Here is a 23738-nt window from a genome sequence, read left to right on the forward strand (position 1 = left end):
AATAGGCAAAGATTTCCCATACAGCTGCAGTAGACTGCAGGTATGAGAAGTAAATCCATCGTCTGTCCATCCTTCACGTGCTACAACTGGTGTGGTAATCTGTCCAAAGCCTTTGAGTCAGAGGCCAAAAGTCTTCACAGGGCCAAGAGCAGCTGGCACGTACATCAAAGAGCCTGCAGATAGGAGATGGCTGGTTTTCCAGGGATCTCACCCTTCCGTTACAGGATGGATATGCGCTGGATGTGAAGCTAAATCCTAAGAGACCCTGGTAGGGTTCTCCAGGCCTTCAGCAGCCTAGCTAGCTTGTTTTCTCCTAGAGGTTACATAGCAGCATAGTCGTACTGCTGGTTAGAGTTCACAGTCTTGCTGGGAGGTAGGAGCACTGGACTGCCAGAGAGCTCAGGAACTGTGGTCTCATTCCTCATCCTCTGTACAGCAGAGTCCCATATATTGAGCACTGTTCCCTGTGCACTCTGGGCTATTTCCGTTGCTGGGAGGAGGATGACAGTGGCATTGATGGGCCGTGTGTTCTGTACCTTTCAACAGGCTTCACAGTCTAGTTTAATAATGGCCTTAACTATCATTTTAGAGTGAGGTTTCTTATAGAGAAACAAAGATTGCTGCAGACAATGTTAGTGCTTTTGATTGTGCCAGGTGTTCTACAGCTGTAAGTTTAAATATCTTCTCCTTGTCAACCTGTTCTTTCTTTTCCAGACATTGCCAGAAGTGTGCTCGGAGCAAGATGAGCTGGACTTCCTCATGGAAGCTCTCATTATTAGGTGTGTATGAATAAGATGAACAGCACTTGTGTAGGCTTGCAAAGCCCAGCACGGTAAAGAAAAAAAGGTGCTTTGAGAGGCGATGTCCATGCAGCGCATCTATACAGTAGTTTTAGGGCATGGCTGTCAGTATTTTACAAAGAGGATAGGCACAGAGGGTAGAAGAATTTTCTATTCTTCTTACAAACAAAGAGGCACCAGATGATTAAGGGCTAAATTTTCAAGGGGGTCCACATGGTTTTCATCATCCAAAGTGAAAATCTTTAGGCCCTGTTTTCAGAATTGATAATAGGATCCTTGGATTTCCCTTAGAGATCAGAACATGAGGTAAAAACAAACCTTCGGTGTTTGGGTCTGACTAGTCAAAACTATCAGACGGCATTGACTCAATGCTGCTGTCATACCACGTGTCGGTGTCTGAGTCCTAGAATCTATGGAAATAGTTTCCCATCACATTGAGGTCTGGAGAAATAAGGAAGTATTAGAGACTAGACCTTGAGGAATATCCCCTGCATAAGCAGATCCCTGGGTCAATATGTTGTTTGGAACATCTCTGCCCTAGCCCAGCTTCTGCCCCTTGGATAGGGAAATTAGGAGCAGACCTTTCTCTGTTATCAGACATTCTCTGCTTCCTCTTGGCCCACAAGTCTTGCTGTTGCCCAAAAATGGTGCAGAATATAGGAAGAAAGAAAAGCAGCCAAAAGCCACTCCTTCCCCACCTCTGTTTCTGTACTAGGCAGACGGACACAGAGTGCAGGGGTAACGCTTTAGCTTTATCCAGTTACCCTACCTTTGAGATTTGTTACTTGCTGAAGAAAACAACCAAAAAACCCATTCCCCACAGCAAAACATTTTGATTCTTTTCTGCAATTGTGCTTTTTGGATCAAAGCTGCTCCATAATTGAGTCTCCCTGTCTCCACAGCAAGTTCAACCACCAGAATATCGTGCGCTGTATCGGGGTGAGCTTGCAGGCGCTGCCCCGTTTCATCCTGCTAGAGCTTATGGCTGGAGGTGACCTGAAATCGTTCCTGAGAGAGACACGGCCTAGACCGGTAAGAAAAGAGAATATTGACTTTTATTTAGTAATCTGCTGCCACAAGGCAAATACATAACTATAAAAGAGTTGATCCATGCAGCTACTATTTCCCAGCATTTCAGAGGGTCGGAAAATTTCTGTTGCTAGAAGAGCACTGTGAGGGCAGGGCACAGCTGTATAGGGAACAGATGCTGCTGGGGTTACGCAGAGGTGCCTCATCCCTGGCCTTTGCTAGCTTGCATTGCAGATACTATCTAAAGAAAGAACAAACTCAAAGTTTAAAAAAAAAGATAAACTCCAGTCTTACCTTCCTCACATCAGCTGGGGGCAGGCTGGGGGGAAGGATTGAGCTAGTAATGATAAATACGTTATTTAAACTGCTGATCAGGTGCATTTCTGTGGATATCTGTCAGTGCAAGTTTGACATAGGCAAGGAGAGAATCCGGTCTGGAGCTGTTGACTTAATCGCATATATATTTAGTCCAGAGTTTTAAAGATTTTCCCGCTGAAATCAACATCAATAGGAAATGACAGTCAGTTAGAAATGTGTGAGAAATAAATTACGACTTCTAGAAAGGGATCAGTATTTCAGAAGAGTAACGTTTTCTCTGAGCCCTTGGATCAGAAGGACATCCAGATGTTGTTGAAGTTTAGCACCAGGGCCCAGCTTCATACTTTGTCTCTACATTTCTTTGACACAGGGCAAAATGCTGGATTTTGTCAGTATAGGAGAGACACAAATTGGCTCTAACAGTTACAAATAAGATTCTTCCTCGAGGCATCTGGAAACAGATCGACTTTGTATTTATTCCTTGCAGTCTGGTTTGCAGACATACAAAATGGTCTGTGTTGCTCAGGAGCACTGCAGTGTTGGATAGGTTGCAGTAAAGTGGCTCCTGCCTGGATAAGAAGGCAAAACACCCAGAAAGTCAAGATATTTGAAATCTGAGCCAGCAGCCTTTATGAATAAAGGTTGGGTTTCTGTAGCATCTAGAGATGCTCTTGTCAGCTCATACAAATGGGCTGAACTTGGTGGTAGGTGAATGGGGAAAAAATTTGACAACGTGTGCTCCGCTCTCACCTGGTGCAGAGCAAAACGGCGTGGGCAAGGTATGCTGCCTGGTCGGTGCGTTGTTCGAAGCTGCCAGGACAGGCTGTGCTAGATATGTGAAGTGGCAGGTGAAACAGGATGGTGTAGGGCAAGGGCATCCATCACTTTGCAATGGAAGCATCTTTTTGGCTCGTTAAATTAGAGAGAGAAGCCAGCTCAGTAACGATCAGGGTCTTGTGAGGAAGCACCAAGAACTTTAGTCTGGAACAGCAGGAATTTTTACCTACTTGCAGTAAAATGAACCAGTTGCTTTTGTGGATGAAAAGCCCTTAATCTTTATAGGATGTGGTCATGGGAGCCTTCTGATCTGAGGGTTTTCTTTCTGTTTGCCCCTACCCCAGTCATGAGTTGCTCCTCATGCCAGGGCTTCTTTTTCTATTAGCAGTAGCTCTGTGCAACCCCTGTGAAAGCCAACGTCGGAAGAGGTGGATGGTTCACACACAGTGTACGTTACTTCCTTGGTATTTCTCTTTCTGCCTTCGCAGTCTCTCCTTCCTTTCCTCTTCTTTCCTGACCTGTTTGAGGTTATCTGAGACTACACACTACCACTACACACAGGGGCTCTTCCCAGCACCTTGAAGATCCTCCCCTATTCCTGCGTTTAACTTGCTCCCGGGACTGAAGCAGACCTGGGACCGATACTGCTGTTTTCTGCTCTGTCCCATGCCTGTCACACTTTGGGAAAGCTGATGTTCAAATGCAGATGGGCAGTTGCAAGCTGGAACTGATTCAGAAAAAGAGTTTCCAGTCCTCCTTTAACAGTTGGGTGAATGTGGACAGCCTGACTGTGTGCAGATGCAGATCCGCACGTTTCTGCTCCGCTTCTAACACCTTCCTTCCCTTGCCTTGCCCTGCTTCTGCTACCATCCCGTGTGGTGGCTGCCTGGCGCGAATGACAGGGTAATTCCTTGTCTGGCTGCCGGGGCAGCTTCTGAGGGGCTAATGGCACCTCTGAGCGCTGAGAAATCAGCCTCAGGCACACACGTTTGACTGCCGGCTCAGAAACTACGAGGGTAGGAGACTGGCTGGTGAGAGATGAGATGTGCGCGGGGCGTTGCGCTCTGTGAAGTATGGGATCCAGCTGTGGAAGTGGATTTACCCTCTGCATATACTTGAGGTGTGACGGAGTCGCTGTGCATAAGACCTGTGCCTCAGTACTGCTAGGTGTATCTTTGCACTGTTTTTAATGAACCCTGAGCTGCTTTGTTCCTCCTATTGCTCATTCAGGGAAGACAGGCAGAAAGTAGGCATAGCAGGCTGGACATTCAGCTTTCCAGGCTCATTAAAGGAAAGGAAAGACAAGGAACAGTGCAGAGTAAATAGGCTTCGATGAGCTTCGCTTCCAACAGCAATTAATTGAACACACAAGACCTAGCTGACTGGCTCAGTAACAGAGGTGCAGTAAGCACTGTATGAATTACTGTTGTTCTTTCCCCTTGGTTTTTTCCAGTTTTGTATTTTCCAGCTGATTTCCTTACTACCTTGGGGTTCCCACCTACTTCTGCTTTCAGCTTGATTGCAAAAGAGAGATTTACATGTTCTTTCTCTACCCTCAGCCCCCAGTTGCTCTCCCCACTCCCCTGCCAGTAACTTCCAATTCATTTGCCAGTTTCAGTCAAATTTAACAGAGGTGTGAAAGGCATTATCTTGGCATTAATTCCAAGGCTTCAGGAAAAAGAAAGCACCACGCTAGAGCGACCACTGAGCAAAACAGTTGTCTTGTTTGGCTTGCCACTGGCCAGCAAGAATTTGTGTGACTTGCAGCAAGATACACGCAGCATGCTGCCGTGCACTCAGCCACTGAAAAGCGTGGAAGGAAGCAGAGGGAATGGTGGAGGAGAAGGTGAAGCGAGGGAAGGGGGAACTTAAGACATTGCGAGGGACATGAAATGGGAAGCTAGAGCTACCGCGGGAGGTATCAGGACATGGGATCCAAGTTAATGGGAAATCAGGATGCTGCCAGCACAGGTTATTGCGTGCTGTTCGTCTGTGTTCTTCATGTAAATAATGAAAGCGACGTTCAGCCAACACGTAATAAGCTTTCTGGTCTCCAAGCAAGAGTCATCATATGCGTAAGATACTGATACAATACCAGTGACTCTTGTGGCCTCCACGCGTCCAGGGTTTACAGCCGGGAAGTGTTTCTGTGTTCCATTTCTAAGAAAGTTTCACATATATTACAGGGTTACCCCTTCCCCCTCGTCTGCAGAGAGGCAGTCTGGTAGATTCAGAGATGCCTGGAATCGGAGCCTTCGCTCATTATGAGCGTGGCAGAATTGTCCATCCTGGGAAGTTCAGTGCTGATCTTTCTCCCACACAGCACAGCAATCAAAGAACAGCTCTGGAAGATAAATCGTATACGGATAAACAATTCCCCTCCTTTGTGTTGTGCAGCCTGTTGCACAGAGCAGTGATTACACTGAACAATACGTAGAATTTCATTCACCTTTAGCAAGATTCAGCCTCACCCGGGGAGGTGTCACACCAGTGCTTCCAGCGTGCCCGTCGCTCTGCGCAGCGGTGCGGTGCGGCTGGCATTGCCCGTTCAGCTGGGGAGCAGAAGCTGTAAAGTGAATCTTTTTGTGTCTCAAGGCTGCTCCCCTTGCAAAATGAATCCCAAACCTCCGTTTTTCAAACAAATTACATGGCTAAATTGTCCTTGGCTCGGCAGTCACATCTGGTTTAGGACTGTATTTAGCCAAATAAAAGGTGGAAGGAATTCATCCGAGGAGGGGAAGGAAGGGGAAAAAAAGGGAAAAAAGCTATGCTGTTAAAATCAGTTTGTAGCTTCAGCCTACTGACTGCCCTGCAGTACAGCTCAGGTCTGGAATCGATTGCACAGTAAAGAATTGGGCTTTTTACTCGGTTTTCACTTCAGGTTTCTGACCCTTGCTCAGAAGAGGAGGGAACGAGTAGATCGAGATACTCATTTCCCTTTGGCTATGCCCTGAAAGGGAAAAAGAAGGCATCTGCATCCTTTCTTACTGTAGCCATCTTGTGTAGCTGGCGAGTCACTTTAACTCACAGAGGTAAAAAAGATTATTCCCCCCTCCCCACAAAAGGCGGGGCGGGGAGGCTTTGTGTTTTCAGGAAATGGTTACTCTACAAAAAGAAAGGTTTAGGGGGAGACACAGTCCGGCGTCTTAAAGAATAAGTTAAGTATATATAGATGCAATGAACAATACCGTGTGAATAATAAAATATAGGCAGGTGATACATAGTCACAAACGATTTTGTTTTATGGCACCGCGCTGAAAAAAACAGGCTTTATTCACCTAGAGATGCAGCAGTTTTCAGTTAATTCATTAGTCAAGCACTGAGGCCAGGCTCTCTTCAGATGACATTAAGACTTTTTTAGGTTTTACCAGCCAAAGCCCACTGTTTAACTCCTGGCTGCTGCCTCCTGCAGAGCCTGGCCTTACTTATTCCCAGTCCCAGATAGCAGTGGTTTCGATCAGGTGGGATGGCCAGCACAGCATCACATCAGTCTGGAAATATCACAGAATCACAGAATCACTGAGGTTGGAAAAGACCTGTAAGATCATCAAGTCCAACCATCAACCAACCCCACCATGCCCATTAAACCATGTCCCACAGTGCCACATCTACATGTTTCTTGAACACCTCCAGGGATGGTGACTCCACCACTTCCCTGGGCAGCTTATTCCAGTGTCTCACCACTCTCTCAGTAAAGACATTTTTCCTAATATCCAGCCTGAACCTCCCCTGGCGCAACTTGAGGCCATTTCCTCTTGTCCTGTTGCTTGTCACTTGGGAGAAGAGGCCAACACCCACCTCACCACAACCCCCTTTCAGGTAGTTGTAGAGAGCGATGAGGTCTCCCCTCAGCCTCCTCTTCTCCAGACTGAACAACCCCAGCTCCCTCAGCCGCTCCTCATCAGACTCGTGCTCCAGACCCCTCACCAGCTTCGTCACCCTTCTCTGGACACGCTCCAGCACCTCAATGTCCTTCTTGGAGTGAGGGGCCCAAAACTGAACACAGCATTCGAGGTGCGGCCTCACCAGCGCCGAGTACAGGGGCACGATCACCTCCCTGCTCCTGCTGCCCACACTGTTTCTGATACAGGCCAGGATGGCGTTGGCCTTCTTGGCCACCTGGGCACACTGCTGGCTTCATAACAACAGACGGGCTGGCAGAGCCGGCAGTCCCTGGCGCTGGAGAACCCGTGCTGGTGTGTGCATCAGTGGGTGAGACCCATGGGCCGGTCGGTGTGCCTGTAGGGTGCTGGGTGGAATGGTAGGTGTCGTAGAGAGAGCTAGAGGGTGGGATAGGCTTGTGTGGTCCAATAACTAAGGGCACGGATAAACACTTAGCTGCTGTGGAATAAGCGGTCACTGCCACCCAGTTGTCTGTCATCATCCCGCTGGCGGCTGCGACTTCCTCCTCCCCCCAGGGCTGGCCGCAGGGATCACTGATTCACACCTCAGTGCCGAAGCTGATGGTTTGGCTTCGGAGGCCGGCAAATGCGAGCCAGTACTAAGCCTGCCCTTTTCGCTAAAGCAGCTGGCTCTTGCTGGCAAGGGCTGTAGACTTCATCGGAGGGGCAGGAACAAGGAGTTGGCAGCCTTAGTCTTCCATAGCCGTTGGCTACGCAAACCTGTGTCAGTGCTCTGAGGGGCAAAATAAAACCTACACAGATGTGGAGGAGGAAAAGAGCAAATGTGACTCATGCCATTATACAAAATGTCATTCTCATTGTTCAAGGTGACTTTCGAGAGGAGCTAGCAATAATGCAAAGAAACTGAGTGAGGACCAGCTCAGGCTACAGATCTCCTCAAAAATCATGCTGAAAATTCAGACACGTCTCCCATGAGAACTGGGGGATATTCATACAGGGGCATCCCGGTGGAGCTGGAAAGTCAGATCCAGCTGTTCTGATTCCATCCCTGGGACTTGTATGACATCATGCGCACACATCCTTTCCATAGTTCATGGATATGAACTCTCTCTTGCATATTTTCGTAATCCCTTTGCGTATTAACAGCTGAGCTATGTCACTTGTTGGAGAGTTCCCAGCACTGTATCAGCAACGAATCATGCCACGTTCTTGCTTTTAACCCACGTTTGTCCCTTGTCTTTTGGTAGAATCAGCCCTCCTCCCTTTCCATGCTGGACTTGCTCCACGTGGCTCGTGACATCGCTTGTGGGTGTCAGTACCTGGAGGAGAACCACTTCATTCACAGGTAGGTGAACACACCCGTGTCAGCGCGGGCTTGACTTGTGTACAGGCCAGCACGGACTCGTAATGCCCTGCTTGGTACGTTTATGTCCTGCTGCACTCTAGTGGCTGGATACCTTTAAACAAGGTGGATAAAATCAGAATAATAGAAGCGATTAACAGAAAAGCTGCTATAAATCAGGTTGCAGAGGTCTAGTTTTAGCTCTGTCTCAGTGCCTGCCCTTGTGCAGCCTGTTTGGCTGCTCTGCAAACGGAGACACGGTCTTGTGACAGAAGTCTTCAAAGCTCTCCCCATCACGAATTTTGCTTAGTGCCTTTCTGCTCATTCTGGAACCCTTTTCTTCTCCCTCTCAAAAGATGGCTGTACAAGTACAGCCGGAGGCGCAACACCTCGTGACTATTATTACCCACTCCTGCAGAACAGGGTGTTCGGCAAGTGTCTAAAATTCTGCCCGGTGAGTAGAGAGAGGTTGTAGTTCACTCTTCTGAAAGAGTGACCCACAGGGCATGCCACCATGTTATTCAGACCTCGAGGTTTAATTCAACCAAGTAGAGGTGGAGCTGGAGCTTTACCTGCATGCACAGATTCAGGCCCATACCTTCGGTCTTCAGAGCAACACCTGCGCATAGTCCTTCGTGTCTCTGAGAGTACAACACCCGTTTGACAATATTTGAACAAGCGCGCTAGGAACAGGTCAGTGGATCATTCCCCAAAGGGCTTGATGTTGGGACTAGGACATTGCTGCAATCAGCCCCACTGCTTGCAACTCCTTAGAGACTTCAGAATAGCTCCTGGGGTGAAGGGGGGCTCACAGGAGGCCCATCCTTTCAGCTGGAAGATGTGACCTGAAATTTAAAGAGGAAATGTTAAAGAGCAGAACTGTTCCTGCTGTTGGGGTAGATTGGCAATTGGGACACCACTAGTTAACCATAACCACTGACTCTTCTGGCTGTTACCGACTCTTTGCAGCTCAGGAAAGTAGGTACTATTCTTTGTTTTCTTTTTGGCTTGCAAAATTGTTGAATGATTAAGTGGTTCTTCTCTTTCTGTTGCTTTTCTTCCCTTTTCTTGTAGGGATATTGCTGCCAGGAACTGCCTCCTTACCTGTCGAGGGCCTGGGAGAGTGGCTAAAATTGGAGACTTTGGAATGGCCCGGGATATATACAGGTAGCAGAGCTAAGCCCGGGGTATCCGCAAGTGGGAGCTCACTAAAATGAGGGAGGAGCAGTGTTCGTGCAGGAGAGCAGGCTCCTGTGCCGCTCTGCGTAACCCTGGCGAGGCGAGACTGGAGGCATCCCACCCTGATGAATCTCAGCTAATGCTTTTTTGGTGTTTGCCTTCACCTGTAGTTTAACTGCGCTCTGGAGACTTTTCCCGCTCCTGACAGCTTTCTTCTGGGTAATGAAGTCTGATGGTCATAGAAGGCATTTTTCCTTGGTCTTGTATTCCGTCCTCAGTTTATGGTCTTTACTTTCTCCACACTGAATGGCATTGATGTGCCCTTTTGTTTTGTGGTCCCAAATCGTTCAGAGTTTAATCTCTCACCTTGATACTAGCCCTGCCCCTTTGGTTTGGTGTCATCAGTAAATCTCCTCAATTCACTGCAGATAAAGGAGGAAGGTGCAGAGGAAGGTCAGGCAGATGTCATCCCCCAAACTGGAATTCAGCCAGGACACAGGGTTAACTACTCCGCTCTTGCAAGAAGTGCCAGGAAATCTTTCAAGACCGCGAGCAGTCAGGGCTGTAGTTTGATATCTCATCTTCCAAATAGCACCTCTGGAAGTGCAGCACCATGTCCTGCTGTGCTGAGGAACTGCTTTGCCTCTGACTCAGAGGAAGGAATGCCTTGTACTCAGTCACCCGCACTGTTTATTCCGGTGCCTTGCTTGCTTTTTTTCCTGCTTGGGGATTCTCCTGTGCAATTACTAAGCCAGGTCTGGCTCTGCTTAGCTTGAGATCTGACAGTATCACAGCCTGAGGTGACACAAACGGAGTGCTACCTTCAAAAAACGAAGTGTATCAGAGCTGCTTTCTTTTTTTTTCCCTCCTCCTCTCTCTCCCTTCACAAAGCCCCCCCCGCTCTGCCCCGCTGTCAGATGGGACTCTACTGGGACAAAGTAGCATCTGTCACACTCACACAATCAGCAGAACCGACTGCCAAGATGAACGCCTCGGTTCTGAGTTTTCGAAGGTGCCTTTGAAGTTTGCACATGTTCCTGCGTCCAGGAATATCCTCTGGATGCTCAGGCTGTGTAGTTACCAACAGCGATACCAGCTTGCCTCCTGCAGCTGCCAGCACAGGATTTGGGGCTTGTAGGTTTTATTTTAAATGACGACGACACTAAAGGACTGACATAATTCCTGTCTCCGGAGCACGTGAGGTGGTTTTTATACTACTGCCCCAGCTCTAATGGCCAAGCATCCTCCTCATCAAGCTCCTCTTTCTTATAAAGGGTTTTGATTTCACTTGCAGCGCTTTAGACTGGGTACCTATGGGACAAGCTTTGTTTGGTTTTGGTGGGGATGCTCAAGGTGGCCACGTGTGAGATGAGGTGGAGATCTTGCTGTGGCTGAAAAGCGCAGGAGGATGGCTCTGCCAGGAGCAGTTCGCTGTGCGAGTAAGTCACTAGGAGAATGCACGCAGATAAGGATTGCTTGGCTTCACCAGATCAGCGAGTGAGATTAGAGCGGTCCTTCCGTGGTCTGCCCCTTTCCACTCTTTTTGTGAGAAGGAACAGGTCTCTTCAGCATTTGCTCTGCCATGCTGTTTCACCTGAATCAGTCTCTCCTCTGGCTTATAATTTTAATATTCGTACTTATATAAATCCCAAATTAATGGCATTTTCTGAATTCTTGGCTCTTTGTTTTGTTTGTTCTTTGCAGAGCCAGCTACTATCGGAAGGGTGGGTGTGCAATGTTGCCTGTCAAATGGATGCCTCCTGAGGCTTTCATGGAAGGGATATTTACATCAAAAACAGACACATGGTGCGCTTCCTTTGCTTCTCTGTCCGGTCGGTCTGTCTGTGCTGTAACCCCTTTTGTAAAGTGTGAATATTTTGTAAAAAACCACACGTTCTTGTTCATTTTTCCTTTCCTAAAAAGACAAGCTGGGTCTTTCGGAGACAGTGATCTTGGAGGAGACAGGGGAACACGTTAGGTGTTCAAGGAACGTGTGGACGAGGTGTTGTGGGACATGGTTTAATGGGCATGGTGGGGTTGGATTGATGGTTGGACTTGATGATCTTATGGGTCTTTTCCAACCTTAGTGATTCTGTGAACAGAAAGATCAGACCTGTGCAAAGGCAGGTGCTGCTGGGGAGGTGAGCAGCCAGGGAAGGGAGGTCGAGGAGCTGCTGCTTTGCTGCTACAGGGAGGAAAGCGTTAGTTACGCTGAGGAAAGCAGCACGGGAGACTGCGGGCAGGATCCATCCTGCCCGTGAGGGAGAAGGGCATCATGTATTGTGGCTTTCATCTTTCTCCTGGCCTGCAGCAGCACTCTAAGCTCTTGAGTTGCTGGTGGCCAGAGGAGGGGGAGGGAATTTGGGTGAGCAGGAGGCAAGAGCTCCGGAGGTGTGGGGAGGAGAGGGGGCTGGTGGGCAGGACGCAGCTCCCGAACGAGCCCCCGCAGAGGGGTGGAGGTACACTCTCATACGGCTGAGCTGCTGCCAGTCTCAGCACCAAGCAGAAGAGTTGCCCATTGCTGCACGTAGCTCTTTGCAACTTTGATCAATGAGATGGTGATTTCCAAGCCGCTGGCCGGATGGATGCTTTGGAGGGGGTCCTGTCCCAGCCACTGGCCCCAGGGCTTTGCAGGCCCAGGGCTGTGGTGTTGGGGAATGTTTTTATTGTACTCTGAGCTACACGTGGGGGCTGTGGGTCTCGGCGCATCAGTGGGGATTCACTGGCCTGTTATTTCACGCAGGATAGCTTATTCAAGAGGAAAAGTTTCTCATCAGCCATCAGGCCACTGCTCCACTCAGTCCTGCCTCCAGCAGTGGCTGATGTCTCAGAAAAGCATAACCTGACTTCCCATTTGTTACGTCTGTGTATGGTTGGACAATGCCTCGTCCACACGTTCCTTGAACACCTCACCATCCCTGGAGGTGTTCAAGGAACGTGTGGACGAGGAACTGCGGGACATGGTTTAGTGGACATGGTGGGGTTGATTGATGGTTGGACTTGATGATCTTACAGGTCTTTTCCAACTTTAGTGAGTCTGTGATTCTGTGTGGTCTAGTTGAACAGTGCTGAGTACAAGGGCAAAGCAACCATATTTACCTACCTATATCATAGACAGTCAACTACTAGTATTCATTAAATGATTCAAAGTCCACCATTAGAACTGTGCAGCTTGCTTATGTCTGAATCCTGCAGCGATGTTTTCCACAAGCTGCCCGAGCACAGTTTGCAAAGAGCAACGCTGACGTACTGCACCTAAGGGCATTGTCCCTCGGTGATGGTCATTCCCATGTCCTTCACTTTGTTTTCCTTCGCTTCTGCATTCAGGTCCTTTGGCGTATTGCTGTGGGAGATATTCTCTTTGGGATACATGCCTTACCCTAGCAAAAGTAACCAGGAGGTTCTGGAGTTTGTCACCAATGGAGGAAGGATGGATCCACCTAAGAACTGCCCTGGCCCCGTGTATGAGATTTTAACTTTGATATATTCATGCAAATAAGTTTCGGTTTCAAGTGCTGTTCTGTAGTCAAAGGTTAATGACTTTTAAGATTGGTTTTATCGTGGCTGATCTGCCTTATTGGACTTGAGTGCCAGTGACGTCTCTACTATTTAATTTTTCTGTCTGTTTTGGAGAATAATTCAGGGCCCCTTTGAGAAGTACTGGCCACTGCTTGTTTGGTCAACGATGGTGCAGTATTTCTGTGTCTTAGGTTAGCTGTCAAACTGCAAATGCATAAGACTGTTCACAGGTAGGGAAAACCGGGCTCCATTATCTGTAGCCCTGCCTACCTTTAGTGAATTGTCCAGGGGATTTTGGGTGGGTGGGTGAGTTATTTCTCTGATGTGCTGTGGATTTCACCCCACTGGTGGCCACATTTCAGTGGGTACATGAGTTGTCCGACTCCGGGGAAGGCAGAGCACTCTTATTTATTAGAAGGCAGAATAGTGATGCATGCTTATGGTTTTTAAGCTGCAGTGACTAGCTGTTATGTACCACCAGGATCTGCCATTTATGAGCATCTCCCATTCTGCTCTTTCAGTTACCGCATTATGACCCAGTGTTGGCAGCACCAGCCTGAAGACCGGCCAAATTTTGCCATAATCCTGGAGAGGATTGAGTACTGCACTCAGGTATCGCTGTTCATTTGTCTCAAATGAGATGGGTGGAGAGGGTTCTTCTTGAGGAGTGGTCTAGGCAAGCCAGAACACGAGATGAGAAGGCAGCACTGCATTACGGCAGTCCGGGGAGACTGGTGTCAGCCTGGGACCAGTGGCTGGGATATTTACCTCGTCGGGTGGTTGATCCTTCTTGTCTTTCGCTGCTGAAAGGCGCAGGCTTACGCAAGCTTACGCAGCTTTACAAAGAGCAGACCTGCAGCTCTGCTTCTGCTTATAAAGGCACAGATTCCAATGAGCAAAAGAGCTAAGACAGGCCAGCACCCGTACGCGCTTCACGTCAGCCGCTCCATCCCAGCGTTTACCCTTAAGACATGGTCAGCACCGAGCGGAAAGGGTGCTGGCTCAGAGCACCCTTTGCAGGTGGCTTCTGAAGGTGTCGGCAATTTTCTGAATCGGACTACATCAGCGCAGGCTTCTTGTGTGGCCTCACGCGGTTATTTGCCTCGCTCGGTTTGCTTTCCCTCGCTGTTCGGGAGGCTTGGTCTGTTTTTCATGGGCGTTTGGATCCTGGAATCGGGAGGCATTATTTTCTGCTATCTATAGCTTGCTGCGGCATCTAGCAATAATTAAAGGTTGCCCAGATCACCACGTTTTCTCTCAGTTTAATTTTCAAAACTTCTTAAATAGCTCAGAACCGCAGTCCCTACGGATTCGGGCTTCAAGGGGTCTGCCAGTATTGCCTTCTCGCTGCATTCCCATTCCTCCCTTGTTGCGCGGAGGTAATACTTCCATGGCTGAAACTTTCTCAATATTATCTGAGAATGTTATGAACTTTGAGATTATATAGATTCCAAAACAACATTCCCACAGGAAATTTGGCTGGACGTAAAAAAATATTTTTCATTGGTTTTTTGCCTCTGCTGTTCTGTGGTGAGTTTTAGGGTTGGTTTGTTGGGTTTTTTTAAAGAGTTCAATTTTCAGAGTATCCCATTGCATCTCACGGCTAACTGGATTTTGTCAGTATCCTCTACGGATGGAATGTGGGCTCTGGGCAGTGGGAATGATGCTCTGTCATCATGGCCTGACAGCTGTCAGATGTGTGGGGTTTTTAATCAAGTCTGAGTGTGCGCGACGGCAGCAGACTGAGGAATTCTCATTGTTCCCTCTGGCAGGATCCAGATGTCATCAACACTGCTTTGCCAGTAGAATATGGCCCATCAGCTGAGGAGGAGGAGAAGGTAGCGATGCGCCCCGACAATCCGGAAGGAATTCCTCCTCTCTTGGTCTCCACACACCAAGACAGAAAGGATGACAAGCAAACTCTGCCGTCTCCACCACCCCTGCCGTCAGCCATCACCGCTGGGAAACCTCTAGGGAAAGTGGGAGCCTTGGAACCGCCAGCGCCGGGGAAGGTGCAGTCAGCCTCAGCGGGGGGACATGTCAACATGGCCTACGCCCAGTCCAATCCCCCTTCGGAGCTGCACAAAAGCCGAGGCTCCAGAAACAAGCCCACCAACCTCTGGAATCCAACCTACGGTTCCTGGTTTGCGGAGAAGCAGGCCAGCAAAAACAGTTCTCTGCTGGAGAAGGAGATGCCCGAGAGGGAGAATTTGGGCCAGGACGGAAACTGTACTGTGGGGCCCAACATTGTGACTGGCAGGCTGCCAGGCTCCTCCCTGCTATTAGAGCCATCTTCCCTCACGGCAAGCGTTAAAGAAGTGCCTCTCTTTAGGCTCCGCCACTTCCCCTGTGGGAACGTCAACTACGGATACCAACAGCAGGGCTTACCCTTGGAAGCCTCCACGCCACCTTGCGCTAGCAGTTACGAGGACCCCGTCCTTAGAAACAAGAGCCACGTAACCCACCAAGGGCCGTGAGAGCCCTCCACCCTCTTGACTTTCCCCCTGCGGCCCCTGAGCCTTGAAGAGATGTCCTGTTACCCAATACACCACGAGCAAGGGATCCGACAGCATTACCTTCCATTCTGGGCCAACTTGCTCCAAAAGTGCCACCCTCAAAGCTGTAATTCCACCTAAGCCGAGAGGCTTCCGATCACCGGAGCCCCAACGCAGTAAAAGAAGCGAGGGGGAGGGAGGGTACAGGAATGGGATGTTAACTGCAAGGCCCAGCTGCTGTTGCATCAACTCATACGCATGGTTGTCGTCATGCCCTTCCCGTGAGCTTTTCTCAGTTGTGCGTTCTCTGCTTAAGTGTAAAGCCGCGGCTCACTGCCTTGAGTGTTTCATGTCTGGGGTTTTCCGTACCAAACTTGTGGTTGCTGTGGAACGCCTGGAGATCTCCTGCAGCTGGCAGAGGTTGTAGTGGGTTTGGGGAAGAGCGTCTTCTGTCCAAACCGAAAAAGGATACGACAGCGCTGAATGGTGACGCGATGGCACGTTCCCAAGTCGCGTTCCAGCTACGGTCCGGTCTTCGGAAGTCCTTGAAAGCACAGCGGTTATGGGGGTGTTGGCAGGGCGATAGAAAGACACTGGTCATACTGCATCGCTTGACAGAGAGAGGAGAGGAAGCACAGAGGATGGGTGTAGATGCTATGAGGCATTTGGGGGGGAGCGGTGTTTGGCTGGGGTTTTTTGTTTTGTTTTCTTTATCCCATGCTTCAGCACTAAAACTGAGTAAAGCCCTTTAAAACTCCTTCTCTCCTACAAAAGTAGGAACGTCCTTCATCAGGAACTCGTGCGTGTCAAGTGGAACCAAGGTGAAGTTTTAAAGGACCACGGTCATGAGAGAAACTTTCACCCTGCCCTGGAAACGGACAGTCACCTGCATACCTCAGAGGTTTACAATAGCCTTTGACATACCCTGTACGAACAACAACATAAAGGCGGAAGACGACATCGTGCCACAATCCGGATGCCAGATACTGTCTGTATTTGAAGGGTTTAGAGCCCTTGTTCCTTTAACAAAATACGTGTATGATAGTGGGTTAAAGACAAACACTGCATTGACTCATTTTGTACACCTTGTGCATGAAAAATATTCCAGTTAAGTGTATTGTCAAAACATAGATGTAGGAAATAATTTACGTGTAAAAAGATGTGCGTTAGTAACTTCAACTTAGGGTTGCAAGGAGCTGTTTTAGCATGAACGCTATCCAAAAAAGGGGTGCCTATTTCCATAGAAATGGGTGAACTGGAGCATCAGCAAAGGAATGTGAAGGCGTTCTTCAGTCTGAGACTCTTCGTTTCAGTGAAGTGACTCTGAATCTGGCCCTGGATCCAAACATTGAGGTAAGCTTCCTGTCTCCATAAGGGAACAAACCAGAATCCGCATATAGACGCTCCTAACCTTTGAGGTGTGCAGACCGAAATCGGAGGGCTTGGTTTGGGTCACCACCCTTGTAAAAAAAAGATAAGAGGGAGCGGAGGTAGTGTGCTCTCCTAACCTGCCTTCCTGACATCTCTGATACACCGAACTAAAACCTTTTTTTAGACGAATGCCAAAATTGCGTGTGGTGGCTGGTTAACGGGGCTGGGCTCTCGTCTTGGCAAGCTTGAGTTGGCTGCTCCCAATTTCACGTTCGGCTGCTAGGGCTCCATCGCACCGCTGCTGCCTGGGCTTGGCGGGGAATAACGAGGATTACGCTTCGGGGGTTCTGCTGCTGCACACAGGCTTCTGTAGCTTCAACGAAGAGACTATTTGTGATCTCCAAGGTTATTAAGCTCGCAGCGCTTGCCATGAAATAGCCGCTGGGGAGGGATTCTGTCTAGCTTAGGACTGTGGTAGCATCACACTGGTGTCTCTGTCGAGTCTCAGGAAAGCGGATTAATGCAGGAGGTAAGCGCTATCAGAACAGTTTCTTACACTAGTACATTATTCCCCTATAATAGCAATTTTTCATTTAAATATTTCAGCTTTCTCATTTTCAAAAGGGCTGAAGCTCCTCATACTGTTTTCTTTAGCTCTTCTTTGCATAGGAGCACACTTGGAGGTTTTGCTGCCCATATATATATATATATATATATATATATATAAACGCAGATAAGCTGCCAGGTTATGATGATAAAAGTAGCATTTCTAAAGGAGCTTTAAAAACACGAGCAGCAAGAGATGAGTTTGGGGGAGCGGGGAAGGCAGGCTTTCCCCCGCCGTGGTGATAGTGCCATTACTGCGCTGCAGCGTGTGCTGTGCGGTTATTTTAGCACGGAAGTTCAGCTTACAGAATGGGAGTTGTAAGCAATGAAGGAGCTCACCACATTACTGCTTCTTACCTATGGAATACGTGAGGAGAGCAGTCCGGTCAGGGGAAATAATGGTGAATGACTCCTGAAATTCTCCAGTCTGCTGGGTACGGTGCATTGAGATAAACACTGTTCTGCACTAGCAGTTGGTTTTAATTAAGCATCCTTCCAGTGTCTCCAGTGTAAAATGCTTTGTTGTGGGTTTTTTGTGGGGGATTTTTTTGTTTGGGGGTTTTTTTCTGTTTTTTTAAACCCCCCCTTCAACTCTTGGAATTCAGAACTCTCATTTGGGCTTATTTTTAACGTAAAAAACCATAACTTCTCTGAGCTGTTTCACAGCAAGCATTTCGTTTGGTGCTGTCCAAGCAGAGCACCCCAGTTTGCAAAAATTCTTTTGCAAATACTGATGCGAATCAAATCTTGGCACTCAGAAATAAGGCTTGGAGCATTTGCCTGTCCTCTTTCTTAGAAAACAAGTAACACCGTCAATGCCAAATGATTTCTGTGAATTCATTGCCTGGACCAAAGGGTGCTCTGTGCTACTTATGTGCCGGCTGCATCAAAGACAGTTTCCCCATCATTCTCCAGTCGCATTACTTCTGCAAATGCCTAACTTTCAGCATCTGTCCTGTCGCCAAAGCATTGCCAGGATTTCAGTGGCAGTGCATGATTTTATTTGTATCAATCACTGGGATGATGTGAAGAAATCTGTCCTTGATGATACCCGTTTCCTCTGTCACGGAAATAACTATTCACGCTCCGGCGCTATCAGTTACTACACCATCTCAAATTAGCTGAAGGGCTGACAGAAGCTCTGGAACATTTAAGCAGTAAGCACGTGAGAGCTGCAGGTGTGCCCTGCCGTGAGGAATTGCTAGCAGCAGTTTGTTCAGAGAGGTAGGAAAGACGCTGCTGAAGGGCTTTCCCAGGGACAGGCCAGGCAGGGCGGAGGGGAACAACGGAAACTCGGCTTTGTGTGCCGGGGTAGAGCTAACAGACTGCAGATCAGAGCTTATAGACTCTGTCTGTGTGTGTAACGAGTTACGTCGCTCAACACAGTTGTAAGGCGACTGTGCTTTAAGTTCTGGATGAGAAAGTACTTGATGATAGAATTTATTTTAGCATTATTTCTCTTACGACATCTGGAAGTGCTCAGTGTTCGTGTGGCTGTATTCTAGCACATTTCCTATAGCTGTACACCATTAGCAAGAGCATTCTGTCCAGCCATGAACCAGGAATTTTTAATTTCTGTGTCTAGAAAGACGCACTTGTTCAGTTCTCAGAGCTGCAGTGAACAGAAGGGGCTTAAGTCACCGTGAGCTCACCAGACTAAAAAGCACCCTGGCATGTGTAAATCCCAAATTCCCCTATTAAACCCCTCCATGTTACACCTACAGTGTTAGAGGAGAAAAAAAAATCCGAGTTATTTTAACCCTCTTACCCATTTTTGTCTATGACTTCTTCCTTTTTTTTTTTTTTTTTTTTAATATAATATGTTGGACTTAAGGTTGGACTTGATCTTACAGGTCTTTTCCAACCTTAGTGATTCTGTGATTCTGTTGAGACAATGTAAATATTTTTAAGGCTCTTGTTTTTAAGACTGTTAATCTTTTCCGTTGGCAATATTTACATTCTGGTCTTACGTGTCTTCCTCACTCTGCAGTGGAAAAGCGGGAAGCGGTATGATCTACAGGATGTAAAGCACGACTGGGGAAATCCTTTGCTACCACTTTTATACTCTGAAATGGCTTATTTCCATGTGGATGTCACCGGTTGCCTATAGATGTTAGGTAGGTTTTTGATTCTGTAAGCAGCTGAAGGTAAACTAGGTTGGGCTGCGTGTTTAGCTGCCTTTCCCGTTGTCCTTTCATCTTCCTTTTCGCTACACAACCTTGTTTCTCCATCACGCGCCTGGAAAGGAAGCGAGGCGAGAGGTTTGAGTGCTTCTGCTTCCTCGAGGAGCAGTGGAAGGGGCGGTGGCGGGAGAGGGGCTTCGCTGTAGCGCGGGAAGGGGGTGCAGGTACTGCAGGGCGAAGGCACGAGGGCTGCATTCATTTGGCCGAGTCGGCCTTTCACAGGGGTGCAGTAGGGCAGGTCCACTGCCTTCCCTCCCCGTGGCGTCCCAGAAGGGCGCAGGCTCAGCGGGGGAGCAGCCGCAGCCCCGCTGGGCGCAGTCGTGTACACGCTGCGTGACGTTAAGAGGTCTGAAATAAGCTACGAAGGATTTAACTTTGCATGTCTGCTCCTGTTACTGAGCCTATCTGCTGGGTGAGAAGAACCTCGACGTAGGAATAGCATAAAACAGCCTTTCACAGCAGCAAAGACATCTCCGTTTGTCTGTCCCAAAGTTAAACCCATCACAGGAAAATGTCCGAGTTGTCTGCATCTGGCTTCTTTTAGTAACGAGCTTCATGATAGGAGTGTCTGTCTCATGTACAGCAGTTTATGCAACATCATTGTTTATAAAGGAAGGGCCTGGGCACTTCAGGGATACTATGAAGAAAAATACTAATATATGGTCATTGAGTATTTTGTATTGAATAGTGTATTTGTATTGTAAACAAGTGTAGTGAACCACAAGGCATGAAGACGAATAAAATGACTGTAGCTGCCTTTCTCTGTGTTGGGCTGTGTAATGATTGGATCAGCGTCCGAGGGAGGACGATTTTTACTTGGTAAAGTAAAAAGTAACCCCAATATTGAGGAGCAGGTGTGGTGTTAAACAGGGACTGGCTGGCAGCGGGGTGTTTAAGGCTTGTTTGCATTGCAAATGTCATACCTCCACCTTTCTTAGAGGACGATGTCGTTCCTTCTATCGCAAACGACCAAGGTGGGCTTTTACCTGCAGGAAACTGGCCAGTATAGAGACTACAAAGTATACAGTTAACAAGAGCATCTGCGTATTTTCATGCCTAAATGTTTATATCCAAAGGCAGCATTTTGCTTTGAGTCTGGACATGGGCTTTGAGTAGGTCTAATTATAAGCTGTATTTTAATACAGTGGATTGCCAGTATTGAGTCCTGTGACAAACATAGGAAGAGGTCGCTCCTGCCCCAAAATGCTGGTTTTTTTCCCCTCCCCATACCGCTCCTATGCCGTAGGTAACTGCTTTCTCAAGAAACGGTCCTTGAAATTAGGACTGACTGACCTATAAACCTTACTCTCCTTCACTTGCTTATCCACATGCTCATTCTCCTGCAGGCTGGTGCTGTGGTTTAGTTAACAGGACATTTTTCCCAAGCAGGTGTCTGGCAGGCACCTCTCCTCTCCCTCTATTTCCCCCACACTTCAGTTCCTCCCTATCTTAACTGAAAAGGGAGCTCTCCTGTGCTCTCCTCCTGTGATCTCACCTTTCCAGGCAGCATCCAATAAAGCTTGAAAGGTTTAATTGCCAAGAGCACTGAAGAAGTACATTTTCTGAATCTGGACCCCAGAGACATGCTGTGGAAGAAGGACAAGCCTCAAAGTCTGCACAGGCAGCACAGAATTGCTGGGGACCATCTGTTTATTTTATATAACGGAATTTACATAGTTTATAGGGACTTTGAGGATCATTTGCCTTTTTTCTAACCTATCAGGGGTTGTGATCATACAGATCTCAGCACAGTACCCAATTTCAAACTTCACTGCCAGTTATTTTCAGATTTTTTTTTATGACACGAAGTGTCCTCCTCCAAGAGTTGGAATTATGGCAACTTACCTTGGATTTAGGGAAGCGCAAATCCCTTCACATCACCAACCTGAAGACAGCCATCAGTAATCCTTTCTGGAATGGAGGGACTGATTTATTGCTGTTTCAGGCCACGTAAATTTACAGTGCTTCTTCCTTCCTCGCACAGATTCTCAGCGCTACCGAAACAGCTCCATACTGATAACAACAGCCCTGACTTGCTCCTCTAACCTACAGTGCTCTAGCTGATTACAGCCAGAGCTTTCAGGAAAAGCGTGCAGCTAGCTGAAGCTGAAATCAAAGGGAAAGCACACTACACTAATGCTCAGATAATATCTGTGCCCTCTTCTCTACCCATCAGACAGGATTCGATGAAGTCCAGCAGTCTTTGCTAGCCCAGGCCACTGATAGCCCCCTTCCAGCTGAATTGGGTGTAGCTGCAGAGCTGTGGAAGGCACAGCCTGACACACTGGGAGAAAAAAGACTCACCAGTGAATCAGAAGACTCTTGGAAAGAGGTTATTCCCATATATTCCTTCATCTGTGCAAGATACGCCACACAGAAGTGGCGTGACTGTAACAAAGCGCCTGAGCTCGCTGCCTTACCCACACACTTACTCCCCTACGTACCTCCCGAAGAACTCCGGCTACCCGTCAGATAAAGCCCTTGCATCCGTTCCATCTTGTCAGGCAGGAAAACACAGCGTTTCTGGTAATGAGTGTGCCATCACAGAAACTAAGCTGCCCACCCAGGAGCACAAGGCTGGGACAACGCAGTGAAATGTGCTGTACAAATGCTTTGTTTGACAACTGGCAGTTCTGTAGCGAATAGCTAGAAGATCTGAAAACTTCTGGTTTATACGCTACAGTTGCTGTTCCATGCTGTATCCTGTTTGCTTAACTTGTGTACAAGAACAGAAGTGAGAGGATGTACATTCTGTAACGACGTCATGAAAATTTTTTTGCCACACTGTTCACCAGGGTTGCATTTTACTAATACCAGCAAGAAACAGGCATTGGACAAAGTAAAGTTCAGTACATCACTGAATACCTGCATCTTCAAATATAAAGCATTCTCTTTTTTTACATTCAAAATTTACAGCTTTTATATTCAATTAAAAATTCCCGTAAGTTAGACTACAATATGCATTACTTTAAATACAGCTCTGGAAAAATAGCTTCGGCAATATTTAAAAGAAGACAACAGCAGCAGAATTTTGTCTAAAAATAGGATATTACGATGTAATTTAAAGTGTCACTTATTTCTTCAAGTAGGTAAGAAAGAGCAAGCAGGTCGTTTAAGAATAAAATGACTGTTCTGGAACACAAAACCATCCTGATAAGATAATGTTTACATAAGCTGAGCAATTAAAATACATGATACGTTCAAAACATGGACAAAACATTAGTTGTTTTAAAAGGCTGATATGCAAATAATGTCACATCAAGGTGCGTTACAACGCTGTACCTAAAACTACCCTTAATTTATCAAAGACTCAGACAAAATTTATACTGGAAACCGTTTGGAAGGAAACAAAAAGAAACGTGTATCACAAACGAATCAAGTAATGTTAATAGCTTGCTTGAAAACCCTGCAGATAATCCATACCACTGGCAGTAACTACCATGCTGTATTTATACAGACGTCATATTTATGATGAGGCTATTACATATAGTTCCACTCCGGGATTATTTGCATTTAAAAACTGCAATACTCATAGCCTGCAGCACACCAAACAAAAAAAGGTCTTTAAAAATGAGGGAAAGCTCTCCAGGAGAGTGCAAAGTGCATTATTTTAAAGAGTGCTTCTCGTACGTAGCTCTTTCTACAAACGCATACAACAGAAAGTGCTTTTTACTATACAGACTGACATGCAGCACATTTGTGCTTTTTAAAGGCTTTTTATTTAATTGCTGCTGTTCACTAGGATAGCCACAAATACTTATATTTATCAGCCCTTTTGCGTTCTGGAGGGGAGAATAGGAGGGGGGAAGAAGAGGAGGGATCTGCTTTCTTATTGCTAGCAGCTGGTATGGGAATTGACAAAGTGCCGGCTAACCAGGCTCACGTCGCTCACTGACCACCTCCTCTGTCAAAAGCCGGCAATGCTTTATCAGTTTCAAAGCATTATCAGTTCATGACTACATGGAGGAAAATCATTTCAGTGCTGCATGAATCACAAAGCGGCTTTAGAGAACGTTGGAGATACTCGCATTCTCTAACAGGAACACTATTCAAATAATACAGCATCTCAAACCCAAGATGCTTTTGCAATAACCTTCCCAGGCAGGGGCTGTTTCACTGAGAGAAACAGAACAGTGCTTTCACTTCTTAATGCGGCTGAACTTTTTTTATCTAGATTTTTTATATATATATATATATATATTAAAATATATATTATATATACACACACATACATATATACTTATACATATGTAAAA

The 23738-nt window shown here is 47.2% G+C and overlaps 1 protein-coding gene across 1 annotated transcript in view; it reads left to right on the plus strand.

The window, feature by feature from the left end:
* ALK (ALK receptor tyrosine kinase) overlaps positions 1-15304 on the plus strand; it is a 319863-nt gene extending 304559 nt beyond the window's left edge. The window contains exons 25-32 of the mRNA XM_059828041.1: positions 715-779; positions 1703-1832; positions 8035-8132; positions 9204-9296; positions 11013-11114; positions 12636-12770; positions 13349-13439; positions 14600-15304. Of these exons, the coding sequence (XP_059684024.1) occupies positions 715-779; positions 1703-1832; positions 8035-8132; positions 9204-9296; positions 11013-11114; positions 12636-12770; positions 13349-13439; positions 14600-15304 (1419 nt within the window). The remainder of the gene's footprint in view (positions 1-714; positions 780-1702; positions 1833-8034; positions 8133-9203; positions 9297-11012; positions 11115-12635; positions 12771-13348; positions 13440-14599) is intronic.
* Positions 15305-23738: the final 8434 nt, after the last annotated feature.

The sequence above is a fragment of the Gavia stellata genome, chromosome 2 (genome assembly GCF_030936135.1).
Source record: "Gavia stellata isolate bGavSte3 chromosome 2, bGavSte3.hap2, whole genome shotgun sequence".
Lineage (NCBI taxonomy): Eukaryota > Metazoa > Chordata > Aves > Gaviiformes > Gaviidae > Gavia > Gavia stellata.